General features: G+C 34.3%; 1 protein-coding gene across 5 annotated transcripts in view; it reads right to left on the bottom strand.

Annotated features, from left to right (window-relative positions):
- The window catches only part of Cep350 (centrosomal protein 350kDa), a 150475-nt gene that overhangs the window by 35054 nt on the left and 88078 nt on the right, over nt 1-27343 (bottom strand). For all 5 annotated transcript variants that reach the window (XM_013521299.1, XM_013521305.1, XM_013521308.1 and 2 more), the window contains 6 exons: nt 25043-25189; nt 20905-21080; nt 12869-13068; nt 6372-6583; nt 4445-4589; nt 581-741 (listed from right to left, as the gene is read on the bottom strand). In XM_013521299.1, the coding sequence (XP_013376753.1) occupies nt 581-741; nt 4445-4589; nt 6372-6583; nt 12869-13068; nt 20905-21080; nt 25043-25189 (1041 nt within the window). The remainder of the gene's footprint in view (nt 1-580; nt 742-4444; nt 4590-6371; nt 6584-12868; nt 13069-20904; nt 21081-25042; nt 25190-27343) is intronic.

Below are 27343 nucleotides of genomic sequence, written 5' to 3'. Positions count from 1 at the left end.
AGAGCATGGATATTAAACTTTCTTTTATAAGCCTAATCTTTCTTTTTGAGGAGAAAAAAGCCTTAAACTGTGTATTTTATTACCTAGTATTTTAATTTAATATTTAGCTTAGTGTTTTAAGCAAGAGTTGCTCAGGTATCCTCAGAATTTTTAAAAAAGAGAGGATAAAATGTGACACCATGCTAATATTAAAAAATCCTAATTCATTATTAACAATATTAAAAACATTTTCAGTCCAACATGGTGGCACATGCCTGTATCCCAGCTACTCAGTAGGCTGAGGCAGGAGAATCGTAATTTCAAGGCCAGCCTGAGCCACCTTAGCTCTCAAAATAAAGTACTTTGTGGATATACCTCAGTGATAGAGTACTTGCCTAGTATGTGTAAGGCCCTGGATTCAATCCCTAATAGCAAAAAAAGGGGAGCTGGGGATGTAGCTCATCAGTACAGCACCTGCCTGGCAAGCACAAGGTCCTGAGTTCAATTACAGGTATCAAAAAAAAGGGGCAGGTGTTGGAGGTTGGCGAATAATATACATTAATCTTGATATTCAATCCCCCCGCTTTTTCCTATGTCTCACCTCTAACTGTTTAATCAGACTGGCTTCTTGTGCTTTCAATCTTTCCTTTTGTCTTTTTTTCTGTTCCTTCTTCAACTGATCCACAACTGATTTTCTTTTCCGCAGCTCATCCTTCAGAGCTCTTATCCTACCTTCAATGTCACTCTGGTCAGATGTAGTTTCTGAAAAAAATACAAAGTATGTTATTTAATTTGAACTGAAGAATAAAGTTAATAAATACTAATGAAAAACTGTAATGTTAATACTTCATTTGAATAGTTAATCCAATACTTCACATTAAGACATTTGAGCTGCTGAAAAAAATTTATTAGTGCAATGCATCCTTGATTTTCCAAGAATCCCTTTTTCTTTTGCTTTGGTTTTCCTATTTATTTTCACTCTCTAATTATATTATTTAAAATCATAAATAAATCTGGAGATGCCCTGCCTTGGTAAAATATGTAGCTGAAGTTGAAAACTGTTAATTAGTGAAATTTATATATTTGGCAAGGAATTATTTCTGGTGACAAGATAATCATATTTAACTGTTCTTTCCCTTAATCATTAATGCATAGTTTAATGTCTTAAAGTGCCATTAAAATCAAACTAGAATTTTATCATTTCAAATTGACTATAAATCATTAGCTCATTCCTTAAACCACATAAAAGACAGAAATTATAAGGAAATATACTTTGCTGAAAACCCCACCATCACCACTGGGGATTGAACCCAGGGCCTTCACATTAAGCTACATCCTCAGCTACCCTGATGCCCTCCTTTTGTGTGTGTGGAAGAGTCTTACTAAGATAAGTCAAGGCTGGACTTGAACTTTCAATCCTCCTGCCTCAGCCTCTAAGAATGCTAGGATTACAGGCGTGTGCCACCATGCCCAGCTGTAACTTTTTTTTTAAAGCTCTTAAGATATTTAAATTTCCTGAAATGAAGCTGGTTAAATCTTGTTTTCTTCCCAATAGTTCATATATGCACATGAGATGTCCAGTCATGGAAACATCAAAAAAAGGCATGTTATTATTATGCACATACTATGCAAACAAACAGGTATCATTTAAAGACACTGCTTATTTCACTACACATGGAAATTACACAGCATACAAGTGACTGCTCCTTACAAAACCTCCTGGAGTCACAAAATGATGTCATTTATACACAGTAATGTTGAGTGGGACATGTAATAGCCTAACAACCGAAATACTATTATAAATCTGAAGACTCAGATGTGCTGTACAACATTACATTACAAAATCAGGTTTTCATTAGGTACTTCAGGTTAAACTGCTTAAGAACTAGTTAAGGAATTAATTTAAATGAAAAAGGACTACAGTCTTTTTAAAATAACGTGATCCAAATGCCTGGGCTAGAAATAATAATCGTAGTTCCTGTCACTTCTGTAACATAGACTTAAGGTGTACTAGGAAAGTATTACATGCTTTAAGCCAGGAGTGGCAGTATATTGAGCCCTTAGCATGGACAAAGCTCACAATTTATTGATCAGCACTCATAATGCAGTAATGACAAAGACCATTTCTTAACTCTGGACCTATTACTTAGATGTTTGATCCAAACCAATATCTAGAACAGGTGTGAAGAGAAGGTATGTGAAACATGTGGAGTATTATGAACGCTCAAAAAAGAAAACATAAAAAGATAGGGAAGCAACCCAAAATGACGTATACACAGTATACACAACAGAATACCTCCCACGAAGAAAATTCTGTCTTTGTAACATGAGTAAACCTAGAAGACACTATATCAAGTGAAATAAGCCAGGCAATAAAAGGACAAATCCCACATATTATGGTTTATATCTAGATGCCCCCCCACAAAGCCTCATGTAATTGTAGTAGGGGTTTGGGGAGGTGATTGGGTCATGAGCACACAATATTCATTGGTGGATTAGAGAGGTGGGGCTTGGTTGGAACAAGCAGATCTCTGAGGTTGGTGGCCTAGAAGGGTACATCTCCCTGGCTCTTCCTTGAATCTCTGCTTCCTGGCTGCAATGAGGTGAGCAGCTTTTAATCTGTCATCCCCGTCTACCAAGTTGGTTTCTTTGCAGCTGGCAGATCATGGACTGAAACCTCCTTTAAGTGGAAGGCCACAGATATTGTGTCTCATCATGTGATCTCACTTATATATAAAATATAAAAGTCAAACTCACAGAACCCTAAGCTAAAAATGATCTTTCTATGATGAAGTACAAATCCGTAACTTTAGATCTTCTAAACTGTATTTATCAATTAACATTTATTTATTTATATTTGTATTTATTTATTTTTTTTTGCGGTACCAGGGATTGAACTCACGACCTTGCACTTGCCAAGCAGGCACTTATGCCACTGAGCTATATCCCCAGACCCCCAATTACCATTTATGTGCTTCTAAAACTTTAGGTACTATTTTGCATGTTAAGACTACTGCACTTTCACAACTTAGTTTCAATTCTGACCTGCCAGGTAATTGTTTTATTTTAGAAACTGTATACAGAGTAAGTCCCCAACTTACAAATGAGTTCCATTCCAGGAGAACATTCTTAAGCTGAATTCATTCTGACAAAGTACGTCATATACAGTACACTTGTGAACCTCATACAATACACCTGTGAAAGTTCACAATTTGAATGTTCAAATGTAAGTCAGGTACTTACTGTACAGTTGTGATTTGCTAGTTTAAAAAAAAAACTTTTTTTTGAGACAGGGTCTCACTATATAACTTTATTTTTTTATTTTAAAGAGAAAAAGACAAAAACAAAGACAAAACAACACAAAGTTATAAAAATGATATAGAATTTCAAAACAAGATGATAGGAAATCAACAATGGCTGTATTACTTATTGTTATTTTAAAAGTAGTTGCTCAAACTACAAGATATAGGTATGCAAGATTGATCAGTTAAACATTAACTGTTCCTTTCAATAAACCAACAGAAATTAGTAGTACAATTATCTTAGCTATCTTGTGTATATATACATTTTTTCCTTTCCTTCTCCTTTTCTCCTTTCCCTCATCCCAGTTGCTCTTTCTTATTGAGTAGTCTCTTTCCCTTTCACAATATCTATTGTACATTTCAGATTTTATTTACACTTTCAGGTTCTTACACTACGAAGACAAGAATCTTTTTGTATTAAATGTGTTTCTTGTATGCAGCATATTGTTTGATCTTGTTTCTTAATCCACTCTGCCAGTCTGTTTCTTCAAGGAACTTGTTGACCTTGGGAATCATATCTACAATGCTTGGTTTATGTAGACAGTGCTTGGTTTATGTAGAATTATGAACAAGATTAATACTACATAGAAGCCTTTTAGAATAGAGGCTGCTCATTCTTTTATAATCTAAAAGGATTTATGGTAGGGAAGAGGCTATATGAAAATAGAGGATGCACCCCATTGCCATTGTAGTCTGCTACTTCTTTACATTTGCTCCTTTGAGACTTTTGCCTTCCTGTACAACCACCTTTCATTTCTCTTCATGGTTGCCATTAATTCATTCAAGAACTATTTCATACATACCTACCATGTGTAATCCAAAGTGCCTGCTAAGTCCTGGCACTACAATTGTTAAGAACATGTAGACCTTTCTTTCCAGGATTTAGTAATGGAAATCTGCTGGGCAAAGTGTGGTTATAATTTGTGCTATCTGGCATTACAAGCTTAAGTACAGAATGCTATGCAAAAATTGCCCATTAATACATGAGAATAAAACAGTTGGTCAGGTTTTTTGTAATTATTGACAAAGATATATATGATTAATCTTGGCAAGAAGAAAGCATTTACAAATGCAACAAAGGGTAACACTCTACTTATGGTTAAACAAAGCTTATTAAAGAACAACTCAAATACTGTACTAAGAAAAATCATTATTAGCCTTACCTGATTGTGTCATAGATAATGACTCATCAGACCAACTATAACAATGGTGATGGGACTTCACAGGAAGATGACATTGTCCTCCAGTCCTATGACTTCCTTTGCTTGACTCCTGCTTTGACACAGATGCACAGCTTTTGGGAGGTGACTATTTAAACAAAAAAACGAAATGAGAACTATTCTGTGATATAATTGTGAAATTCTACTTAAATTTGAGATCCTAGCCAATTAAAGATATTATTTACAAGGTATTTTAAATAACTACGCCAAAAAATGAAGAGTTTTTACAAATGCTATAGGATAAGATCTCCATCTTTCTTAAAGGCAAAAAAAGAAGTTATAAAAGTATGCTTTTAAAAACTGTACAATAAATTTAGTAGTGGTTACCATGTCAGTATTTTTTACCCTCCCAGTTATTTTAATTTACATATACTAAATATATAATACTTTTATGGAAGAGAAGAGGGAGAAAACAGAGCATAAGACTGTACAAGATTATTGTGAAAAATTAATTTCTACCCTAACATCAAGGGCAGAATGCTTGATTTGATTCCCTGCTACCATCACTTTTTATCCCTGTGACTTTCAGCAAGTTTCTTTTTTTTGGTTTTTCTTTGGTACCAGGAACCGAACTCACGACCTTGCGCTTGCCAGGCAGGCGCTTTGCCTCTGAGCTAAATCCCCAGCCCCTCAGCAAGTTTCTTTAAAGTGGGAATTACAGCACTCTACTCAATTGTTGTGAGGGCTGGATGAGAATCCAGGGTAAGCATTTAGTATAGTATCTGGCATTGGGTAAGTAAGTACTCAATAAATACTAGTTTTTATTATAAAGCCACCACTAATTTTTATTTCCTTGATATACTTTCTTATAAGAAAAACCTATTTTTTAGTATTCATGTATTTTGTGGGTATTATAAATATGATGCTACGTAGAATGTAACAGATTTACAGAAACTTAGAAACTAGTAAGATTGTGTCAAAATGCACAACTGGTTATATTCCTAGAAGGTAGAAATTATGCTACAAGGAGATTATAAAACAAGCCTATTACTACCACATAATAAATTTAAAAATCACCAACACAGTAACTTAATTAGCAGCCTTTTATAATCTAAAAACAGCTTTCAAATATGTATATAAGTACACCAAGCATTAAATGGAATCAGCTCATCACTGAACAAAAAATGATTTTCCTCCAAATCTTTCAGGTAATATAACACATGACTCTGATTTTTCAACAGGGGATATGCAGCTAATTCTTTATATACACATTAAAAATCACTCTCAAAGAAGCTATTCCATTTTTAAAAAAACATGTTCACTAAGTATATTTAATGTTGTTATGTTAATTCCTTAATACATGTTATAAAATCAAGTTTAAAAAAGTAAGTTTCTATAGTGAGTTTTTAATCACCAAGTTTTTTTTTGTCTATAAGGTATAGAGTTAAAGACAATGTAGAAAATCTTACTCTAATAATGAGTACTATTCTAACTTAGAATCAAAGATTTCATTTTAGCTTTAAAGAGATAACACTATTATTTTATTCTGATTATGAGTGAGCAGTCATTAAATTATAATATAAGAACTCTGGTATGGATTAAGATCTTATTGTTTTTAGGACAAAATACAGATTTCAGAAAGGATGTATGCTGTTCCTACCAATTATCTTTATTAAAGACTTTAAAAGTTCATATATATTCAATATTAATAGACTTCAAAGTACATAATTTTGTAACTGCCACTAAAACTGTATTTCATGTATGTATAAATCTATGAGTTAAAAAAACTTTATTTCTATTCAAATGTTACATACTATATGTTCCAAATATGGGTGGTAGCTGTCATTACTAGGAATAATATAACTGGTAAAATAATACACCTTTGACAAGTTTTTACTAAGGAAACTTTGAGATGTAAACATTAACTTACATGTTTACTAGGAGAGGTAGAAGATTCTAGTTCCTGTGAATAAACCATTTCTTCTGTAAGTATACTGTGATCTGGACTTCCTTGCTGCTCCTGTACTACAGACTCAGGTGTTACATATACACCAGCAGGGCTGCCTAATTCTTCTGGAATTGAGCTTTCACTGTTCAGACGAGAGTAGGAAGGTAATGGAGATTCCTCTTCACTTACTATTTCTGGAAAGAAAGGGTGAAAACAAGAAAAAAATACAAAAAACACAACATTTTCAGTGGAGAAATTAAATTCTTATACTTCACATTTGTATTTGTCTTAAAATCACTAGTTGTGGGGCTGGGGATATAGCTCAGTGGCACAGTGCCTGCCTAGCAAGCGTGAGGTCATGAGTTCAATCACTGGTACCACAAAAAAAAACAAACAAAAAAAACAACCTAGATGTTTGAGCCAGGCGTGGTAGCGCATGCCTGTAATCCCAGCACTCGGGAGGCTGAGGCAAGAGGAGGCTGAGGCAAGAGGATCGTTGTGAGTTCAAGGCCAGCCTGGGCTACAAAGTGAGCTCAAGGCCAGCCTGAACTGCATAGCAAGACCCTGTCTCAAAAAGACAAAAAAAAAAAAATCACTAGTTGTATCTAGGTATAATTTCTTGATTTTGTCATATCTACTATAGTGTCTGTTAGTTTAACTAAAAACTTTGGCTGACACCAATGAGGGAAGATATCTATCACATATAATCAACAAGGACGGTGACTGACAATCTTAACCGTGAGAATGCAGAGCAATTTATGACACTCATATATTCCTTTGACAATGGAAAGCAGTCTGCGGTGGATTGACAACTGGTGGTCAACTTGTAACATTCAGCTGAACTGAGTAAACGTGGTGCTGGGTGTGGGAGGGCCACCTGGGGACTGCTGCCAGCACTACAAGAGGCAGAACAGAAGAAGAAGGAAGGCTGTTGGGAGCTGGTAGAAGCTATAAGGAGCTGTTGGTTCTTTTGGAGGAGCTTGTCATGCTGGCTTTCCTGATGAACTCAGCTGTTTTTATCCATTGAGGAGCTCGGGACCTTGTTGGCATGGAGAATAGCTTCGGTTCTTTGGGGGGAACTCTGGTCCTCACTTTGAGAGCACTTCCTGGCTCCGGAGAAGAAGATAGTGCACTGTCAGTCTCCTGGAGAAGCTTGTTGCATTGGCTTTCCAGATGGAAACTGAGCTGTCTTCATCATTGGAGGAGCTTGAGACCTCTCTGTAGCTGAGGATGACTGTGGTACTCTTGGGAGGAACTTTGGTTATTTTGAGTGTCACTTACCGGCTCCAGTGTAGATCCCTCAGCCTGCTAGCACTGAATCCTTCATTCTGGCACAGACTTTCTAGCTTCCACCACTGACCTTTGGGCTTTCCCAGCACAGATTCACAAAAAGGCCTGCATGAGACATTGTTATGGGCTCTTGGCCTCCAGTTGGACTCGTGGGGGGCACTGTTATGGGCTCTGGGTCTTCAGCTGGACTCATGCAGGACATTACCGTGGGATCCAGGCCCTCAGCTGGACTTTTTGGCTTTTAGAGTGTGGACAGATCTGCTGCACTCTCTTGTATATGATTCTTTGGGTGATTATTATAAATAATCTTATAAAATATGTCCCCTGTGTTATATTGTTCTCCTTTGCAAAACCCCAAACCACAGCACAATTCGGAAAATAATTTTGTATTATTTGAAAAAGATCAGAACACATCATATTCTATGACTCAGCAAACCAATTCCTAGGGATACATCCTACAGAAATTTTGCCTATGTAAAGCAAAATTTCTGCATGCTTATTGGCAGGATTGATATAACTGTCAAAAACTGGAAGAAACCTAAAGTGACAGTAAGTTGACTCAACTATGGTGTATTTATACAGTGGTATGTACACAGCACTACAAATGAAGAAGCCAGTGATGCAAGCACTGATGGGGGTATACGAGGCATTTTATTGGCACTTTTAGAATTTGTAGCATCATCTCGCTCCAGAATTTCCAGTCTATTGTGGATTCTGTTCTTTCTAGGAAAATGAAACAATGTTTGACACTAGACAGAAAAGTTTTGACTGACACTTGCATAACCTTAAAAATATACATTGCTTTGACTCTTTCCCCTCTACAGTTATAATACCTCCAAAGGATTAGGTTGTAATATGCTCTGGATAAGTACTGCTACTATCATTTAAACATTTTTAAGGTCTGTAATAGCCTGCTGGACCTGAAAATACAGAGTCTGCCAAAAAAATGTATACACACTTCAGGGAAAAAAAATAGTAGTTTTTTTTAAACAGATGGTGTTACTCTCATAGGGGACCCTAAGGGAGGTCATATATTGCAGAAAACCCACTATACTGCCGGCCCTTAGAGAAGAAATTGAAAATGCACATGTAGCAATCTCAATGACCAACATTACCCAAGCAGCAGTTTGCCATACTAATAAATGTCTGGAAATAATGGTCACCACTTTGAGAACCTCTTGTAATTATAGAGGCCAAAGGTAACTTATATTAACCCTCATTATGTCTCAATAAATGTAGTATCAAAATATTTATACATGTTTTTCTTTTCCTGAAGTATGCACACATTTTTTGGTGGACTCTGTATATCTATAAAATAAGTTTAGTTAAAATAATAAGTATCTATACCCCAAGTGATATCTTACTTTAAGAAACAGGATGACATGACATTTAAAAACATTTCATTTAAAAGCTACCTTTCTTTTGGGGGCAGCGCTAGGGATCAAACGCAGGGCCTTGAGTAGGTTAGGCAAGGGCTCTATTACTGAGCTACATCCTCAGCCCTAAAAATTAATTTCTACATGTTGTACATTGTAGCATAATTTGAATAGTTGAATGAATGAACAAATGAAAGGATGAATTCTACACATCAAGAATAACTCATCTACGCCAAGGTGGTATATGGGTAAAACTGAAAATAGTTTGGAAAACATCTGAATTTCAGGTAGAAGGGAAGGCACTCCTTTGCATTTCTACTTTACAACTCTCAACATAGATATTTGATTTTTATTTGACAACAGTAACACACACACATTTTAAAAATTCAAACCATATAAAAACTACAAAAGAGAAAATGAAAGTCACCTTTGCAAAGTCACCTTTCCAAAGTCACCTTTGCCTGATTGGAAAATGAAAGTGTTGGCAAGGATATGCAGAAATTAAAATCTTTGCACACACTAGGTTACAGTTTCTCCCTAAACAGTTAACTCTAAAATAGAATTGTCATGAGTCTCAGCAGTTCCACTTCTGGGATATATTCAAAAGATTTGAAACAGGGTCTCAAAGATATATTTGTACAATCATGTTTATATCAGATTATAGTAGTTAAAAGTTGAAAGCTACCCAAGTGTACAACTGCTACCTTCTCCAATCAGAGGTTTATATAGATAAACTTTTTTTGTCCTTTTCCCTGATTAAAAATTTTAAAAGTAGCAGCCAGGCATGGTGGTGCATTCATGTAACCTCAGTACTCAGAAGGCTGAGGCAGGAGGATTGCTGCTGAGTTCAAGGCCAGCCTGGGCTACATAGTGTGTTTAAGGACCACCTGAATTATACAGTGAGACCCTTTCTCAAAACAAAACAAAACAACAAAAATTTAAAAAAAAAGAACTGTAGAAGAATGGAAATTAAAAATAACAACTTCAAGGAGTACGGAAGGATATAAGTGACTACTTCACATACATCCCAACCACTACCACCTATCCAACTTCCAATATCTCAAAGGTACACAAGTAGGGGCCAACTCTGGTTAGAGTGTGTGCCTTTATAGACCTTTCCCTCTATTCTTTGACTTTTTAAAATTATTATTATTATTTTTTGAGACAAGTTCAGGCTGCCCTTGAACTCACTTTGTAGCCCAGGCTGGCCTTGAACTGGTGGATCCTCTGGCCTCAGCCTCCCATTAGCTGGGATTACAGGCATGTGCCACCATGCCTGGCTTTAAAATTAGTTTTTTAAAGTCATGGTAAAATACTCATAAGACTTACTCCATAATCATTTTAAACCATGTAGTTCAGTAGCATTAAATACATTTATATTGTGTACAGCCATCACCACTATCATCTCTAGAATTTTATCTTCATCCCAAACTCTGAAATTGTGTAACAACTCTCTGCCCTCCAGATCCCCAGCCCTGGGCCACCATCCTTACATGGTCTGTCTACAGACCTGACTACGGTAGGTACTTAACTAGCTTATTTTACTTATTATAATGTCCTTAAGATTCATTCATGTTGCAGTATTGTCAGAATTTCTCCTTCCTTTCTATGGTTGAATAATATTCCATCATATGAGTCTGCCATATCTGAATATCAATGCATACTTGGGTAGCTTTCACCTTTTAACTACTATAATAATGCTGCTATAAACATGGCTGTACAAGTATCTCTTTGAGACCCTGTTTCAACTCTTTTGAGTATATATTTGGAAGTGGAACTGCTGGGACTCATGACAATTGTATTTTAAAGTTAACTGTCTATAGAGAAACTGTAACCTACTATGCACAAAGATTTTAATTTCTCCATATCCTTGCCAACACTTATGTTTTTTATTTAAAGTAATAACCATCTATGATTCTGAGGTGGTAGCTAACTGCATTCTTGACTTCCAAAGACAGTTATATGTGAACAGGAGACTGGCAGTTTTAGGTGCTTTAAAAGAAATATGGATAATTACTGGCCAATTTTTATCATTATTTTAAAAATATAGACATGCAGTGCATAGTAATATTTCAGTCAAAGACAGATCACATATATAACAGTAATCTCACAGATTACGTAGTGATGTCACAGCTGTTGTAAAGTCATAGTGTAACTCATTATTCATGTGTTTGTAGTAATGCTGATGGAGACAAACCTACAGTGCTGCTAGTTACCATACACAGAAGTACAGGACATACAATTAAGTATTGTAGACAATACTTGTTAAAGACCATCAAGAATGTCATTAGTGGTTTGTGCATTTACTATACCATACTTTTTATTGTTATTTTAGAATATACTCTTTCTGCTTATTAAAAAACTGCCATAAAACAATACGCTACGTTATGCCCACAGCAGCTTCATATAGCTTGTGTTTACCCTTGATATAATCAAGAAACCATGTCAAATATTTGAATTATACTATCCAGGTTTGTGTATCTATGTTTATATACACATACTCTATGATGTCCACACAATGAAGAAATTGTGTAAACACATTTCTTAGAACCTATCCTCAACTGTTAAGTGATGCACGACTGTATATCCTATATACTAAAAGTGAAAAAAGTCAAAACTTTGTAAAATGTACAGCATGCATGTAGTGTCCAATATGGTATGCTCTAGAGCAGTGACAGTGAACTTTTTAAAACTTTCAATGATACACACAACCCACTGTGGCACACATGCCACAGGTTCACCACTAATGCTCTTGAGTAACAGTTCTCATAACTTTTGCTTCATATTTTAAGGACCCCTTCATATTTTAAAAAATTAGCGAGGACCCCAAAGAGTTTTAGTTTATGTAGTTACAGTTATATGCATCAGTACTTACCATACTAGAAATTAAAAGTAAAAAATGTTTCAAATAATAATTTATTTAAAAAAGCACTAACACGTCTATCACGTGTTAGTGTAGACATCATTTTTAAAAATTTTAAATATATTTTTCCGTGAAAATTTTGGGAGACAAGAGGAATAGTTTTCCACTTTTTTAATAAATACTGTTAATGTCTATCGTAACAAAAGACAATAATGCTTGTATCTGCTCTGTACTCAATCAGTGGCAATATGTTTTAGTTGAAGCATATGCAGAAAAATCTCTTCACAGAGATATCTAGCCACGAAAGGGAGCTTTCTAAGAGTCTTTATAGATAATTATGGATATTCTTTTTGATGGATACCAAAACTTGACGAGTGGCAGTTTCTTAAATGTCAACTATAATGTGGATCCTGAAACTGTATCAATAGAGTTCTCATGATTTGTTACATTAAAATCCAACTACTGATTATATATTAGTCATCATATTGATTTAAAATAGACATACTTGTTGAAGTGCAACTCAGTGGTTGATTCTGCTTACCATGCATGAGGACCTGAGCTCTATATTCAGCAAAACAAAAAACTGCATGCCTGGTTTTTTCCCTTGTATGTCAATAGACTGTTAAAGCCAGAGGAGATCTTTGTAAAAAGATCTTAGTTACTGGGGTACAATTTATTTAATGGCAGAAAGAGTAAGAAGGTTCCCATTTTCCAAATGACAAAACTTCAGCAAGTTGTCTTTTCTAAAAGAATTTACCCACTTCTTCCAGGTTTTCGAGTTTATACTGACAAAGAGTTATTCATCATACTTTCTTATCTTTCTGAGTTCTGCACCATGTACAGTTGTATAGCCTTCTTCAAGTTTAATCATTAACATTTTAAAAAGAAATGGTATGTCTTTCAAATATGTTAGGCCTTAGTTTGTAATCTGAACAGTTAGTATTTATTACCTTTCTGTTCTGTTTTTTGGTCTTCCAATTCTTTCTTAGGAGTTTTCGATTTCATTAATTCATTATCCCAGGCAGCCAAAGCTTGTTTTTCCATTTGACGAATTTCAGCTTCTTCTGCATCTAAACGTCGCTTCCATTCCAGGAGCTCTTCTGCATGTTGTCGTCGTTGCATTAATTTTTGTTCTCGCTTTGTCAGAAACCTGTGATCACACCATAAAGACCAGTTAGAGAAGAAACCTGTAGCAGAGATGCTTTTGAAAGCTCTATCTCTTAACATCTTAAGTTGTGCAAAAGCAGAGCATTCACACTATTCCTCTCTAAAAAAGCATGAAATAACAAAGTTTGATGAGTTGACTTATTCATAAAATGAGAGAATTTATGTTTTACTTATAATGTTTCATAAGATTAGCAAAGGAAAAATAGTGGTAAATTAAAAAAATCTTTAGGATATATGGACAATCATGACTGAAAATGTTAACACATATATATTCATTTTTATAGATGGTTCTTTTTCATAACAAAAGATAAAAATATTTATTCTGAAAGATCAGACCAGAAAACACACAAAACCCAAAACAACGAAGACCAAAACCAACAGCAAAAAACAAACCCCAAAGCTCCAAAGCAAGCAAGCAAACAAAAACATGTTTATATCCCTTTTCAAATTTTGTCTGGCATTGCTTCAGTTCTAGTCAGTTTGGTTTCCACTACCTAAGAGATACAATGTTGAGTGATAAATCATTTTTCCATATAGTGAACACAGCACCAGTCAAATGCCTTATTTGAGGGAAAGGATGCATTAAATGTCTAAAATTCCTCAATTTAACCCAATCTCTGAAATGAAATAGCCAATCATACCTTAGGTCCAAAAAGTTAAGAGAAATTACTAATCTCATTACAACAGAGGCTACAAACAAACTCTTCAAATGTAGATGGCATGCCTAAATGAAAGATGGGCTGCTCATATTATTGGTGTTAGATCTATAGCAGTAATTGACCAATAAAAATACATTCACATATTCAACAATCAATCAAAGGCACAAGAACTGTCATTTCACTTCTTGACTAATCATCATATCAAATTAATAGTAAAATCTACATATTTGCCAAGAGGCCTCCACACTGTTTTAAAAAAGTAAAAAAAAAAAGCAAACAAAACATAAAGAACAGAGCATGCTCTATCAAAGAGTGCACTGAAAAAGGTGCAAAGTTACCTGACCAACTGGTTGTAGATATACAGCTGGAATTTGGGATGAAGGTTGGGAAAACAGACACTGAGAGAGGCCCAGTGATGAGACGTAAAGACAGAGAAGAAGTAGTGAACAGGAGAGCAGTGTCTACAAAATAAGGAGGAAGATTATAAAAACCAAGAGATCAAGAGGCAGGAAGAATGAGAAGGGGAAAGCGTAAGAGCTGCGTGAAGAACTTTCAATATGCTTCCTAACAACATTTATAAACTACTCAAAGTACACATTATACTATGCATGGCATAAAAAATGTATTTTTATAGATTAATAATTTCTGAATAAACATGCTTTTCTTCTCAAATACTGCTTAATCATTCATCTATATTTTTAGTTAAATCTACTTATCTGTGAGTAAGGTAATGAGAAGTACAGTGTGGGGCCAAGTAAGTTTTCAAATGAGCTTTAAAACAAGAGTACAATTACAGCTAAGAACCTCATTTATCAGCAACTCTACATACATATGCAATACTGAGCAAATGATTTTTAAATCTGTACCTTGTCATGTACTTTAAGTTTGAAATTTTAAAAAAGTACAATTTTCCTTTCTTCAAAATAATATAATTCAGTAAAACAAATTAAAGAAAAATACCTCATTAACTTCTAAATATAAAACTGTTTACAATATCTATTGGAGTTATCTTGTCCAATCTAACAAATGTCCACCTAAATAATACTATTGAAATAAATACCCATTTTATTAAGTATCAGGATACACAATTAAGAATAAAGTGAGCTGGTCTCAACAAACAATGTCAGTTAAAAATATGCAACGGACAGCTCAATTGTAAGGTTAAAAGTAAGAAGAAAATTCCATATGTTAAATTTATACACAGTTTTTAATATATGTGCTGCCAAAATGAGCATGATATACATTTTTAAAAGCCCAATTTTCTTCCTTTGCAGTAGCAAGATACTATATATGTGTATGAAAGGATAAGTAAGTTTAGTAATAATAAGGTTAATTCTCTTTGACAGAGCATGCTCCTGTTCACATGCACACAACTCATACATCAAGGCAACATTTATTGCCTTGGAAGGGCAAGGAGTAGTATCAGTATGCCTAGAAGTGAGAAAATCTAGTATAGATCCAGCAGTTTACTCAGACTTTAAAAAGTATGTTTAATCTTGTCTACAAATACCTTTAGATAACAGACTGTTTTAATGCCCAATTTCCCACATATGATACTTTATCTTCCCTTCATCTACACACACACACACACACACACACACACACACCTGGATTGCCTTGATTTTCTGCACAGAAGTTCAAAGAAAAATATTTTTGTAAATTTTAGTAAGACACTGTAATTTTCCCTGCCATTCTTTATGAATGTATAATAAACTTATTTTGATGCCAATTATCAAAATATTATGCAAAAACAAATGTATAGGGCAAAAGGTTCAAAAAAATCTACTCATAACATTCAAGTATTACCCACCCTCTTGAGTATATAACTGCTAAATGCAGGCATGACCTAGTACAAAAAGTAAAATAACATTGGAACATGTGAAATAAACTATAAAAATATACAAGTTAAATTTCTTGCCCAGCTCAATATAGAGAACAGTAACTTTCTCTATTAGAACAAGAAATGATATTTACTTTTCATTTATAAAGATTAAGCAAATTCAAAAGCTCTAGTTTAGAAATGCGAAGAAATGGCTAATAGAAAATGAAAATAAAATAAGAAACAGTATAAATTTAACTTAATCATAAAGTTACAATTTCTTCCCAGAAACATATTTCCTTATTTAATATAAATACATCCTGGAACTAATAACTTTTCATTTTTAAAAAGCTGAATAAAGTTGAAATAAAGGAGCAGTACTTCATACTTGAGTTAGCAATCCATCAAGGTGCAGCATAGGTAATAAATAAAATTTGTGAATGATAGAGACATAAATGTCTAATAACAGAAAATGCCTTTATTAATAGAAAATGATACTGATACTCTTTATAGTTGATGTCAAGTTTATAGCTGATGTCAAGGCATTGCCCAGCAGGAATTTTGATGGTAACAGAATACTGGGCTAGAATTAGAAATAATTTAATCTGGTATTAAAATCATTATATTTTTATAATGTTTGAATTTAGGGAATTAATGAGTGATTAATTTGCTGGGGAGGTTGGGTTTTTTTGGTACCAGGAATTGAACTCATGACCTCATGCTTGCCAGGCAGGCGCTTTGCTGCTGAGCTATATCTCCGGTTCTTAACTTGCTTTTAAAGTCATACTTTAACATAAATTTACACTGCACTGATAAACAACTCCAGTACTGAGCCATTCAGCATTTTCCTAGTTTCCACAAGTACTATTTAGAAGGTAAGTTTCTATTAAAGATAACTGTAAGTCATCAATGTAGCTTTCAAAAATTTATGAATTTGAAAGTAGATAAAGCTAACTTTAATCTTAGCTGGCTGAACTCCAGAGAGCAGAATTCTGGTTCTAGCTCTGCCATTCTGCTATGTGTTATGACCTGGATCAAGTTACTTAATCTCTCTGGGCCTCAAATTTATTCATATTAGACAAAGGTGACTTCTCTAAAAGCCTTTCTAGTTCTAAAATTTTATGACTCTTTCTCCAAATACTCCCACTTTTCTTCAAACTTCAACACACTGCTAGTCCATATGACATGAGATCTTTTCTCCGACTGGGCCAATGTAACTGGGATAGTATTCCAACTGATTATAAAGTAATGCTATAAAGAAACAAAATTATCTAAACTTTACCTATGTACTTACTAGTTTATTTATTTTATTTAATTTTGTAGTTCTGGGGATTGAACCCAGGACCTTCACACTGAGCTACTTTCCCATCCCTAAGTTGCCAAGTTACCCAGGTTGGGCTGGAACTTGCTATCCTCTTGTGTTACCCTCCCAAAGTGCTGTGATTACAGGCATGTACCACCACACCTAGGTCTAAACTTTAAGTGAAACTTCAAGGTCTAAAATTATTCAATTCTGACAGATATCAAACAAAACAAACAAAAATTTAATACCTTAAATAGTTTTATAAATTCTTCTGGATTTATAATTCTTCAATTCTATATTATTGTAAGTAAAAATGGAACACAGAACTTTAAATTTTAAAGTAGATTCTTTCAAATCTTTAATAATATTCAAAAAGTAAGGATAATGATAGTACTGACCTGAAAGAAAATGCCATTTAGTGTTTTTTTCCTTTAGCAAAACCTATTTTATTGTTTAAAGTAGCTTAATAATTTGCACACACTTAGGCAAAGTAATATAGTATAGTTTTCCTGACCTAGGAACTCCAGAAAATAGAAACACGTCATACTATTAGGACTTATTTACCTACTACACTTTGACTAGAATCTTTGCCAAGACAATTGTCAATTTAAAACAATAATATTTAATAATTTAAAATAATTCTAATTAAGATGTCTTTAATGGAATATCGAAAGTCCTCCGAAAATTCTTAATCTTTTCACTCAGCAGGTTAATGGTAAAGATTTCAAAATTCATAAGACAAACCGTAACTTTAGACAGAAAAATGTTGTAAAATATTTATTTACTTGACTTTTTGCTGAATTATTTAAAGCCAGTTAATTTTGTCCCTTGAATGGTTTTCTAAGACGACTGGGATATATAAAAGGAATATTTAAGATTTTTGTGCCTATTTGTTCATTTTTTTTCATGCTATCTTGAGCTGTAATGAATAGTGAAAGCAAAAAATAATTACATGACTTTTGTTATTCTAGGTCTCAGCACTTCCTAATTTAATTCTGAACACTCACCCATGAAAATGTCCTTGCCTTTCTGAACTTCTTTACCAACAGATTAATATATATGCTTTTAAAAAATGATCTTAACATGCTTTGTTTCCCCCCACAGGCTAAACTCTTTGACTGCAGGATATATGTTATCTTCATAATCCTCAGAACCTAGCATATTCTCACATTACTCAATAAATAAATGCTGAGGGAAGAGTGTGTAATTATTAATATGGAAGAGCACAGTGTTTAAGTAATGCAGTGCTTGCAGATAACAGTATTTCAGTCTTCCATGTGCTCAGTAAATACTTTTCCTGAGTTGGAATCGGCAAAATAACACCAAGAGTCTGTTTTGTTCTATGACACTATCTGTCTTGTAATTATTAGGCAATCCACTTATAAATAATGAAACATTTAAAAGTTGTTCTTGCTTTTTACTATAGTGAAAAACAGAAATTATTTATAAAACATCAACTCAGTAAGTCAGGAAAATAATTCTGAGATATCTTTAATAGAACATCAAAGTCCTCCTTTAAAAAAATCCTTGATTATTAGAAATATAAATTTTGAAAGGCATTATTGTCTCAGTAAAACACTAAAGAATGAATCTTTCATCGTAGTTAACAGTGTCACCAATTCAGAAAAATATGTCATAAGAATCACAGTTTAGAGGGTCAACAGTAAACAATGATATATAATAAAAAAGTTCCTCCAAATGGTAGTAAAAAATGTTTGGATGATGGTACTCTTTGACAGATGTTTTATAAAAACAAAGTAGGTTTGAATGCCTTTGCAAATCTACAGAACAAAAAATGCACTGCCTATTCACAAAGTAGCAAAATTTCAAATAATTTTGCTGCTAAGTATCTACTAAGTGACTACAAAAGTAAGCAATTCTTTATTTCTTGAGCTGCTATTTGAACATTTTTTGAAAGAGATCTGATTAGAAAGTTTTGGTAATATAAGTGGTATTTAAAAGCTAGTTTTCTCATTACTGTGTTTCTGAGATTTACAAAAGAAGTGCTTAACAATGATATTCTTTTTTAACACATCACAATTTTTCAAAATACTCTACCTCATCCTCATTCTCAAATTTCAGCCATCATTCCACCACTTCTTTGCACTATGCCTTCTGCCATCACTCTAACAAATACAACTCCACTGTTTCAAACAACAGATTAAGAAATCACTCAATGCTTCATGGCCTATTTTCACAAATTTTTAAAAGTCTTCTATAATAGTTGATGAGAGATGACAAAATAATAATAGAAAAATTCTAGGTGATTAGTATTTTGAATTGTATGAAAATATTTCAAAAAACTTGGAAAAAAATAAATCCAACTTTAGATTTGTTATTTAGAATTTTTAAAGCTTTAACCAAAGCTAAAATGAGTACCACAGAAACTGACCTCACAGATTAGGATTAACAGTTTGTTCTATAGATATGGTTGAATTATTAAAATATCATTAATAGAGACTGGCAATGAATAATTGCCAGTAAGAAATTACTTGTTCCTTAAAAAGTTACTGAAGTTTTGACCCCAGGATCAAGGGGTCAATGAAGAAATCACCCCTGAGACTCTCTTCTCCTAAAATTTATCATTCAGACATGCACAGACAGATAATATGTCAGCAATAAAAATTTATAAGAGAGATTACTCTAATTTTGAATTCAAAGATCTTTGGAGCAATGCAACATGCCGGCTACTGGAAAAGGAAGAAAGCATCTTTAGCCTAAATGTCAATCTATTTCTATTTTAAGAAACCTAACTTAGCCTATCCAATGGAATGTTGAAAAGGAATATTCAAGTATTTGTTAGTATTTGGTTTTAACCTACCTGTATATTAATCTTAAAAATTTATCCATTTTTAAAAACTTATTTCCATAATCAATGAACTATTCTTATGAATGCTTTCTTTGCAATGAGGTACCAATGTACAACTGGACTTACAGAAAGTAAGGATTTCTTTCTTTTTTTTTGTACCAGGAATCGAACTCAGGACCTTGAGCTTGCCAGGCACGCGCTTATGCCACTGAGCTATATCCCTGGCCCTTGTTTGTCTTTGGAAACCAGAAGGAAGTAAGGATTTCACCTATAAATGTTTAACCATTTTAATTAAATCATAGGTTGGTATTACACATAAATATAGAACATTATTAAATTTGGTAATTGTAAATTTGGTAACGTGTGGTAATATGTAAGATAACTTAAGTCCACTCTGTGGTTCAAACTGTTAATTTAAAATGACAGTCAATAAAAATTTCTAATGGTGGATTTCAAGAGACCTAGATATAGCATAGAGATTACAGAGGTAAAGACTCATAGTTGTGTTCTTATTTTCTTATTATTCCATTGTGATACTAAGAAATGAAGTTTATTGAAAAATAAAATACTTAGGGTTAGGGTTAGGTCTACAAGAAGTTACTTTATAACCATATTTATTTAAATGTACAACAAAAAAGTAAACTATCACATCAGTGTCATTTCATATGGTGAAAGCTTATGTGCAACGAAACTACATCTAAGTAGAAGCTTTCTCTTAGATGGAAGCTTTTCTTCCTTACAATAAATTTTTCCTACTCTTAAAAAAAAAACTCTTAGAAGTATTTTAGAAGAGTATTAGTGTCAAATCATTCAACATCACAGGAGGATTTCAGACTTTCTGAAGTCAGCTAAGCAACTCACACCTATTCACAAGTTTTATTCTTCTGTTTGAAAATGGCTGAAATCTGTGAAAGAGCAGAAAGATGAGACATCAACTAAATATATTATCAGTAGGTCCTGAAATTGGTCCTTTTGAAAGGAAAATATACTGCCATAGGTACACTTGCAAATACTATTTTGGTTTTTTAATTTTTCTGTATTAAAATGAAAAAAACATATAACCAAAATCTACAGTTAACTGACTTCAGGTTGACCTCATAATTCTGCTATATTGCTACTGGATTTATAAAATTATTTTGTCTTAAATTTAATGAAGTATATTGAAAATATTATCTGTTGCCAGTACTTTTGATATAACTAAAAAGGAGATAGTTATAAAAATGAATTACTTTTCATCCATGTGGCTTCTCATTTTCTTCAGTTTCTGCATGATGCTACTAGTTTCACTGCTGGAGATTGAAATGGGCGAAGGACTGCGGGTTTCCAAATCAGTTGGACCAGGACTAGTTGTCTTCTTATTCTTTGTATCATCATCATCATCATCATCATCATCACTACGGGATTCCTGAAAACAAAAAGAAGTAAAATTTTATTGGACTTTATAAGGATCTTGAAGAGATTTTAAATATTAGCAGTTCAAAATTAAGTCTAAACTCAAAATAATGTTTGTAACAATAGTTGACATTCAGATATTACTTAAAGGTCAAAAACATGATGCCTAAAAATGGCTAAATTTTTGTTATGCACATATGTACCAGAAGTTGGTTGACTGGCTTGTGTTATGGTTTGTGTCTGATGAGCCCTAAAACCTCATGCAGTCATGGGGTGGGCGTCTAGATTTTTGATTGATCCATCATCCAATGCTTATGGGTGAGTGCTACACCTGCTCCTGGGGCTGGTAGTTTGCATGCAACGTAAGGGAGGGAAAGAGGCTGATTGCTGCTGCTTCTCCCTTTGCTGTTGTTGCTTTTGCTATCTTCCGTCACCATGAACAGTTGCCCTCTGCCATGTCCCACCCTGCCTTGGAGCCAGCCAAGTAGGGACTGAAACATCCACAGACTGTGAGCTAAATAAACCTTTCTTCCTTAATTTTGGGCGTTGGGTATTTTGTCTCAGCAACAAGAGAAAAAGTAACCAGGACAGCTTATTTGTAATACCAAGAAAAAAAGAAGAAAGGAAAGGAAGGGTAGGGAAAGGAAGGGGAGGAGAGAGGAGGGGAGGGGAAGAAATTCAAAGAACTCCAGAAAAAAATCTAAAAATAAGCTGGGCATGGTGGTCTAAGCATATAACCCCAGCACTCATGAGGACGAAGGCAGGACTCTCACCGTGAGTTTCAGGCCAGCCTGGGCTACACAGTGAGTTCAAGGTCAGCCGGAACTACATAGTGAGACCAGTTCTCAAAAAAACCAGAAAGAAAAAAGAAAGGGGCAGGGGAATCCAAAAACTCTCTACCAGTAGTAATCTAGTATCTATATGTCCTGATTTTTTAAAGTTGACCTACTCAAAAGGAATGTAAAATTAGCCACTCTGACTATTTAAAAACATACAGTATGGTACAAAGAATGAAGAGAAGACATAAAACATTTAAAACATACTGGGGAATAGATTTTTCCATTAAATATTCATTATAAAAGCAGTATTTTCACAAACTAAAGAAAGTTCATATTGAAACAATTAGGAACTACTGGTTTAATCAATATACTGCTTTTGATAACAAAAAGTGAAAACTGAATTGCGAGTGTATCGTTCACACGAAAGTTATATACTCTTACATTTTCAGGAAGATTAATCCAGATAATCTGGACTTTATTTTGTGAAAAAAACAGACAAAGCAGAGCCCTTCTTCCCATTCCTTTTGTTGAACAATTCAGTTCTAAAATCATCTGATGGAGCAGAACAAGGCAGGTGTCCATGCAAGGTAGAAGGAGAAGGAGCCAAGAATGGGGTGTCAGAATCTGAGTAGGATGAAGATACCATCTAATGCAGGAGAGTGGCTGTGTGGAGAATGAGAGCCCATGTAGAGCAATGAGGAAGTTCACACGAAAGTAGGCCAGCACATAAAACCATGAGCACAAACACAGTGAGGATGGTCTTCCCACAGAGCATAGGTGTCAGAATCCAAAGAGAAAGGTATAGAGAAAAAAGAAGGGGATGAAGAGCAGTCCAATTTGGTGAGTCACAACCCAAAAGGAGAAAGACAGGTATACACATGGGGAAGAGATATCAGTGGTTATGAAAGATGAGATACAAGCCTGGTGCGGTGGTGCACGCCTGTAATCCCAGGACTTGGGAGGCTGACACAGGATCACTGAGAGTTTAAGGTCAGCCTAGGCTACATACTGAGCTCAAGGCCAGCCTAAACTACATGGTGAGACCTTGTCTTAAAAAAAAACAACAAAAAAAAAAACAGGTTACATAAGAGGAATGATAAACTATTAACTATATTAAGGAAAATGTTAACCAGTTACCTGCCAGACAATGGAGTTCCAAAACAGAAAAAACTAGAGTGTTCATTATGGTGCTGGATTGGAACTGAAAGTATGAACTTGATTTTACACGTACATTAATAAAGACATAAAATATGTCTGGTTATCTATACCTACATATACTAATATATTCCCAAGATTTTGTTGATTAGGAGGAGCAAAACACAAAAGCAATGATTATTCCTAATGCCACACTTCAGTTTTTTAATAAGCTTCCTCAAAATATCAGTTCATTTTTAAGGCTGGGGCAGAAGTTTAAAATGATCCTGAAACATCTCATATCAAAAAGCAAGAAAGTTCTCAAGACTGATGGGCTACACAAAATATAGAAATCTGTATGAAGGAGTGCTTTTCTTTCATTCTTTTTTCTGTACTTGAGTTGAAGTCAGGAATTTTGCCAAGCTACATCCCCAGTCACTTTATGACCATCCCCCTTTAAGTGTGGGTCTTGCTAAATTAACAAATTGCCCAGTCTGGGCTCAAACTTGTGATCCTGCTGCCCCAGCCTCTCAAAATATAGGGATTACAGGGTGTGCCACTACACCTAGCTGTGAAGAAGCTCTTAATGGTCCAATTTGGGGCAAAATGAACATCAAACATATAATGATTATAACAATTATATGTGAGTACAACAGGGACTCGGGAGTAGATAAAAGCATAAATTAAAATTTAACACAACATTTACATCGTTTCAAAATACCTCTATGCAAAATAATAATTATAAAGGAAAAGATAGTAACTTTACAGTGAAGTATGGCAGGTACTACCTTAATCAAATGATCAAGGCAACATTATCAATGGTATCAATCAATATCATGTGCCATCTGATAGACTGTAAGACCATACAGCATCACTTCTGTTATACTCCTGCCATAGATACACAACCTCAATTTAATCACAAAGAAACATCAGACAAAACTTATTTAAGAACGAATATTCTATCGGGATGTGGTGTTGCTTGCCTGTAATCCCTGCACTCAGGAAACTGAGGCAGGAGGGTTGCTGCAAGTTCAAGGCCAACCTGGGATACACAGTGAGTTCAGGACCAGCCTGAACTACATAGCAAGATCCTATCTCGTAAGAAGGAAAAAAAAGAAGAAATGAACATTTTCCAAAGTAACTGTCATATAATCTTTTCACGTGTTCAAGTCCTGAGAAAAAAGTATTTTTCCAGATTGAAGAAGATTAGAGACATGAAAACTAAATGCAATATGTCATTCTGTGGTTACTTTTGTTATAAGGAATGGCAACATTTAAAGAGTCTATAGATTACATGGTAATAATATGTCAAAGTTAATTTGGCTACTTACTGTAATATGACTCAGGAAAATAGAATTACCTGTATTGTGTTTGAAATTTCCCTGTAAGTTTGAGATTGTTTCAAAGTAGAGAACAGTGACTTTAAAAATTATACTACTATGTAGTTTTGAGTTTTGCAACACACTTAGTGTTGCAATAGTACCTTAGAAATTTTGTTCTTGTGTAAATATCTCGAGTTCTATTCCATTGTAATATTAAAATTGGACAGCAGAAATAAGCACCACATCGATGAAAACAGTCACTACTATTAATTCTGAATATATTTGGATTATTAAGAAAGATCAAAGCTTTCTGTTCCAATTTAGTTCATGAATAGAAAACATTTCAAGTTAATAAAAGAATCATGTACCCTTTCAAAATAGGAATATTCTGGGGAAAGGTGTGAGGAGCTCTTAGTACAGTATAGAAAAAGACACATTTACAGAACTTTAAGCTTCTGTCAGGCGTGGTGGTATACGCCTGTAATCCCAGCACTTGGGAGCCTGAGGCAGAAGGATTGCTGTGAGTTCGAAGCCAACCTTGGCTACATGTTGAGTTCAAGGTCAGCCTGAACTGCACAGCGAGACCCTTGCTCAAAAAAAAGCAAAGAAAAAGAACTTTATCCTACTTTATTATGGTGTCACACTGTGTGAATACACATAGTCATCATATTAGAAAATGAGGTGGGGTATTAGCAAGCTACATAGAACAGAAAATAAACTAACAACTCCATGTAATTTACCAGTTTATTCTCCCCTGCAGACTTCAACTTCTCCTGCAGTTTTATAGTGGTCTGTCTGATCCTTTCTATCTCCTCTTGCTGCTTAAGAATCAGTTGTCTTTCCTTTCGAGCTGCCTTATTGGCTTCTTGAAGACGTTTTATTTCTGCCTGAGGTTTGAAGAGTTAGGAAAGAGATTGAGATTTGAAGCATAAATCCAAAGTAATATTTTAAAAAGAAAAATCCAATAATCACACAATATAAATAAATAAATATATACAGCATTTCAAGATAAACATAGTAACACTGAAAAAATTTCAGTTTAGTGAGGAAGAGAAAGTCATACACAATCCATCACTCTAAAATTACTTAAGATGATCCCTTAAATTAAAAAAATTTATAATTAGAACACACTGATAATTTTATGGTTCTTTTTAAACTTAACATATACCATCCACACATTTTTCCACAATGCTACTTGGTCTTCACCTTTACCTGTTTAATAGTTGCATATCAAGTAAACTTATTAATGTAATGCTAAACTCTTAGACCCTTATAATTTTTAACTATTTGAAATAATGATTTAGTATCTATAACTGTTTCATACTGTGGGATAGTACATAGGAGAGATTTCAAAAAAGTAGAACAAACAAGTAAAATAAGATAAATCATTTTATGGCTCTTGAAAGTTTTAAAAACTGTGAGGTCAGGCACGGGGGCACATGCCCTAATCCCAGGGACAAGAGGATACAGCAATATGACTGCAGGTTCAAGCCTAGCCTGGACAACTTAGTGAGATCATGTTATAAAATAAAAAATAAAAAGGCCTGTGTATGTAGCTCAGTGGTAAAGAGCTTACCTACCTAGCATATGAGAGGTGCTGGGTTCAGTCCTGCTCCCAAAAAATTGCTTCCAAGAAAGGATTTTCCCCCACTAAACAATGTTGACAGACACATTTAAGACTATATTGCACCAATCTCTTTCCACACATTTTTAGGTGCTAAGTAATTGGGTAAAAGATGATATACTTCACTGCCAATAATTGTTAAAATTTAACAAAGACAGTTCTTTATTCATACATTTGAGGTGTGATCAAATTTGAGGTATGATAAATTTTTTTTTTAATTTATTGTAGTAAAAAACTTATTGCCATTAATCCCCTTCAAAATGCTCCTACCCCCATGCGAAGCCTGAAACACTCTTAGTTTATTGTTCTTGCTACTGTTTGAAACAATTCTGGAAGTTCTCTTTCATGACTGTCTTTAGCTGCTCTGTTGTGGCTGGCTGCCTTGATGTCCTGAACTGATTCAAAATGTTTACCTTTCATGGTCGTTTTAACTTTTGAAAAGAACCAGAAGTTGCACGATGCCAGATCCAGTGAACTACAATGTTTTTTATGAGCTTACCTCTGTTGGCTAGCAACTGGCAACAGCATTCACCACACTGTTTATCATACCTAGGAAACACACTCATAAAAGAGGACTTTCTACAAGTGCTTCAGAAAGCAGCAAGCATGACGGTGTAAGTGTATTCAGAGCAAGGGGTATTAATGGAAATATGTCTTTTACTGTAATAAATATCTTAAATGTAAACATTCACCTTATAGTCTGATCACACCTCATAAATCTCTTATCAATAAAGTAACCATAATAACATTAAAACTTTTTTCTTAGCATTATATTATTTAAGACTATCAGAAAATTCAGTAAAGTATATAATAAAGATCCCCATTATAAAACTCCAATTAACAACTGTTAATACTGTCACGTTTTTCCTAGTTTTTAAGTAATAAAGATATACATTACAAATTTGTAATGTATAAAGAAATAAAACATTGCAGGAAAAGCTAGTTTACCATACTGTGCTCTGGACTCCTCAGAAGTAACTGTTAAAGGATTTGTACATTTCTTTCTTTTTAAATTCTTCCACAAATATTTGTACCTACTTGCAAAGAAACATGTACTGTTTGGGTTGTATGTTTTAAAATACTTTATAAGTATTATATGTATATATTTGGAGTCTGACTTTATTTATTATTGTCTTTTTTTTTTTGGTGCTGAGGATCAAACCAAGGACTTTGTCCATTTGAAATCAGTATTCTTCCACTGAGCTACACCCTCACGTCACACTCTCTACCACTATATAAAATTACACTGGAGAGGGCTGGGGATATAGCTCAGCAGCACAAGCGACTGCCTGGCAAGCATAAGATCCTGAGTTTGATTCCCTGTACCAAAAAAAAAAAAATTACACTGGAGGAATACACATTTTCCTTTTCCATTACTTATACTGTTAGATTGTTAATGGTTTTAAAAATTACTATT

This window comes from Chinchilla lanigera, unplaced genomic scaffold, assembly GCF_000276665.1.
Source record: "Chinchilla lanigera isolate Chin_1 unplaced genomic scaffold, ChiLan1.0 scaffold00005, whole genome shotgun sequence".
NCBI lineage: Eukaryota > Metazoa > Chordata > Mammalia > Rodentia > Chinchillidae > Chinchilla > Chinchilla lanigera.
This window is presented reverse-complemented; position numbering and strand designations above follow the sequence as displayed.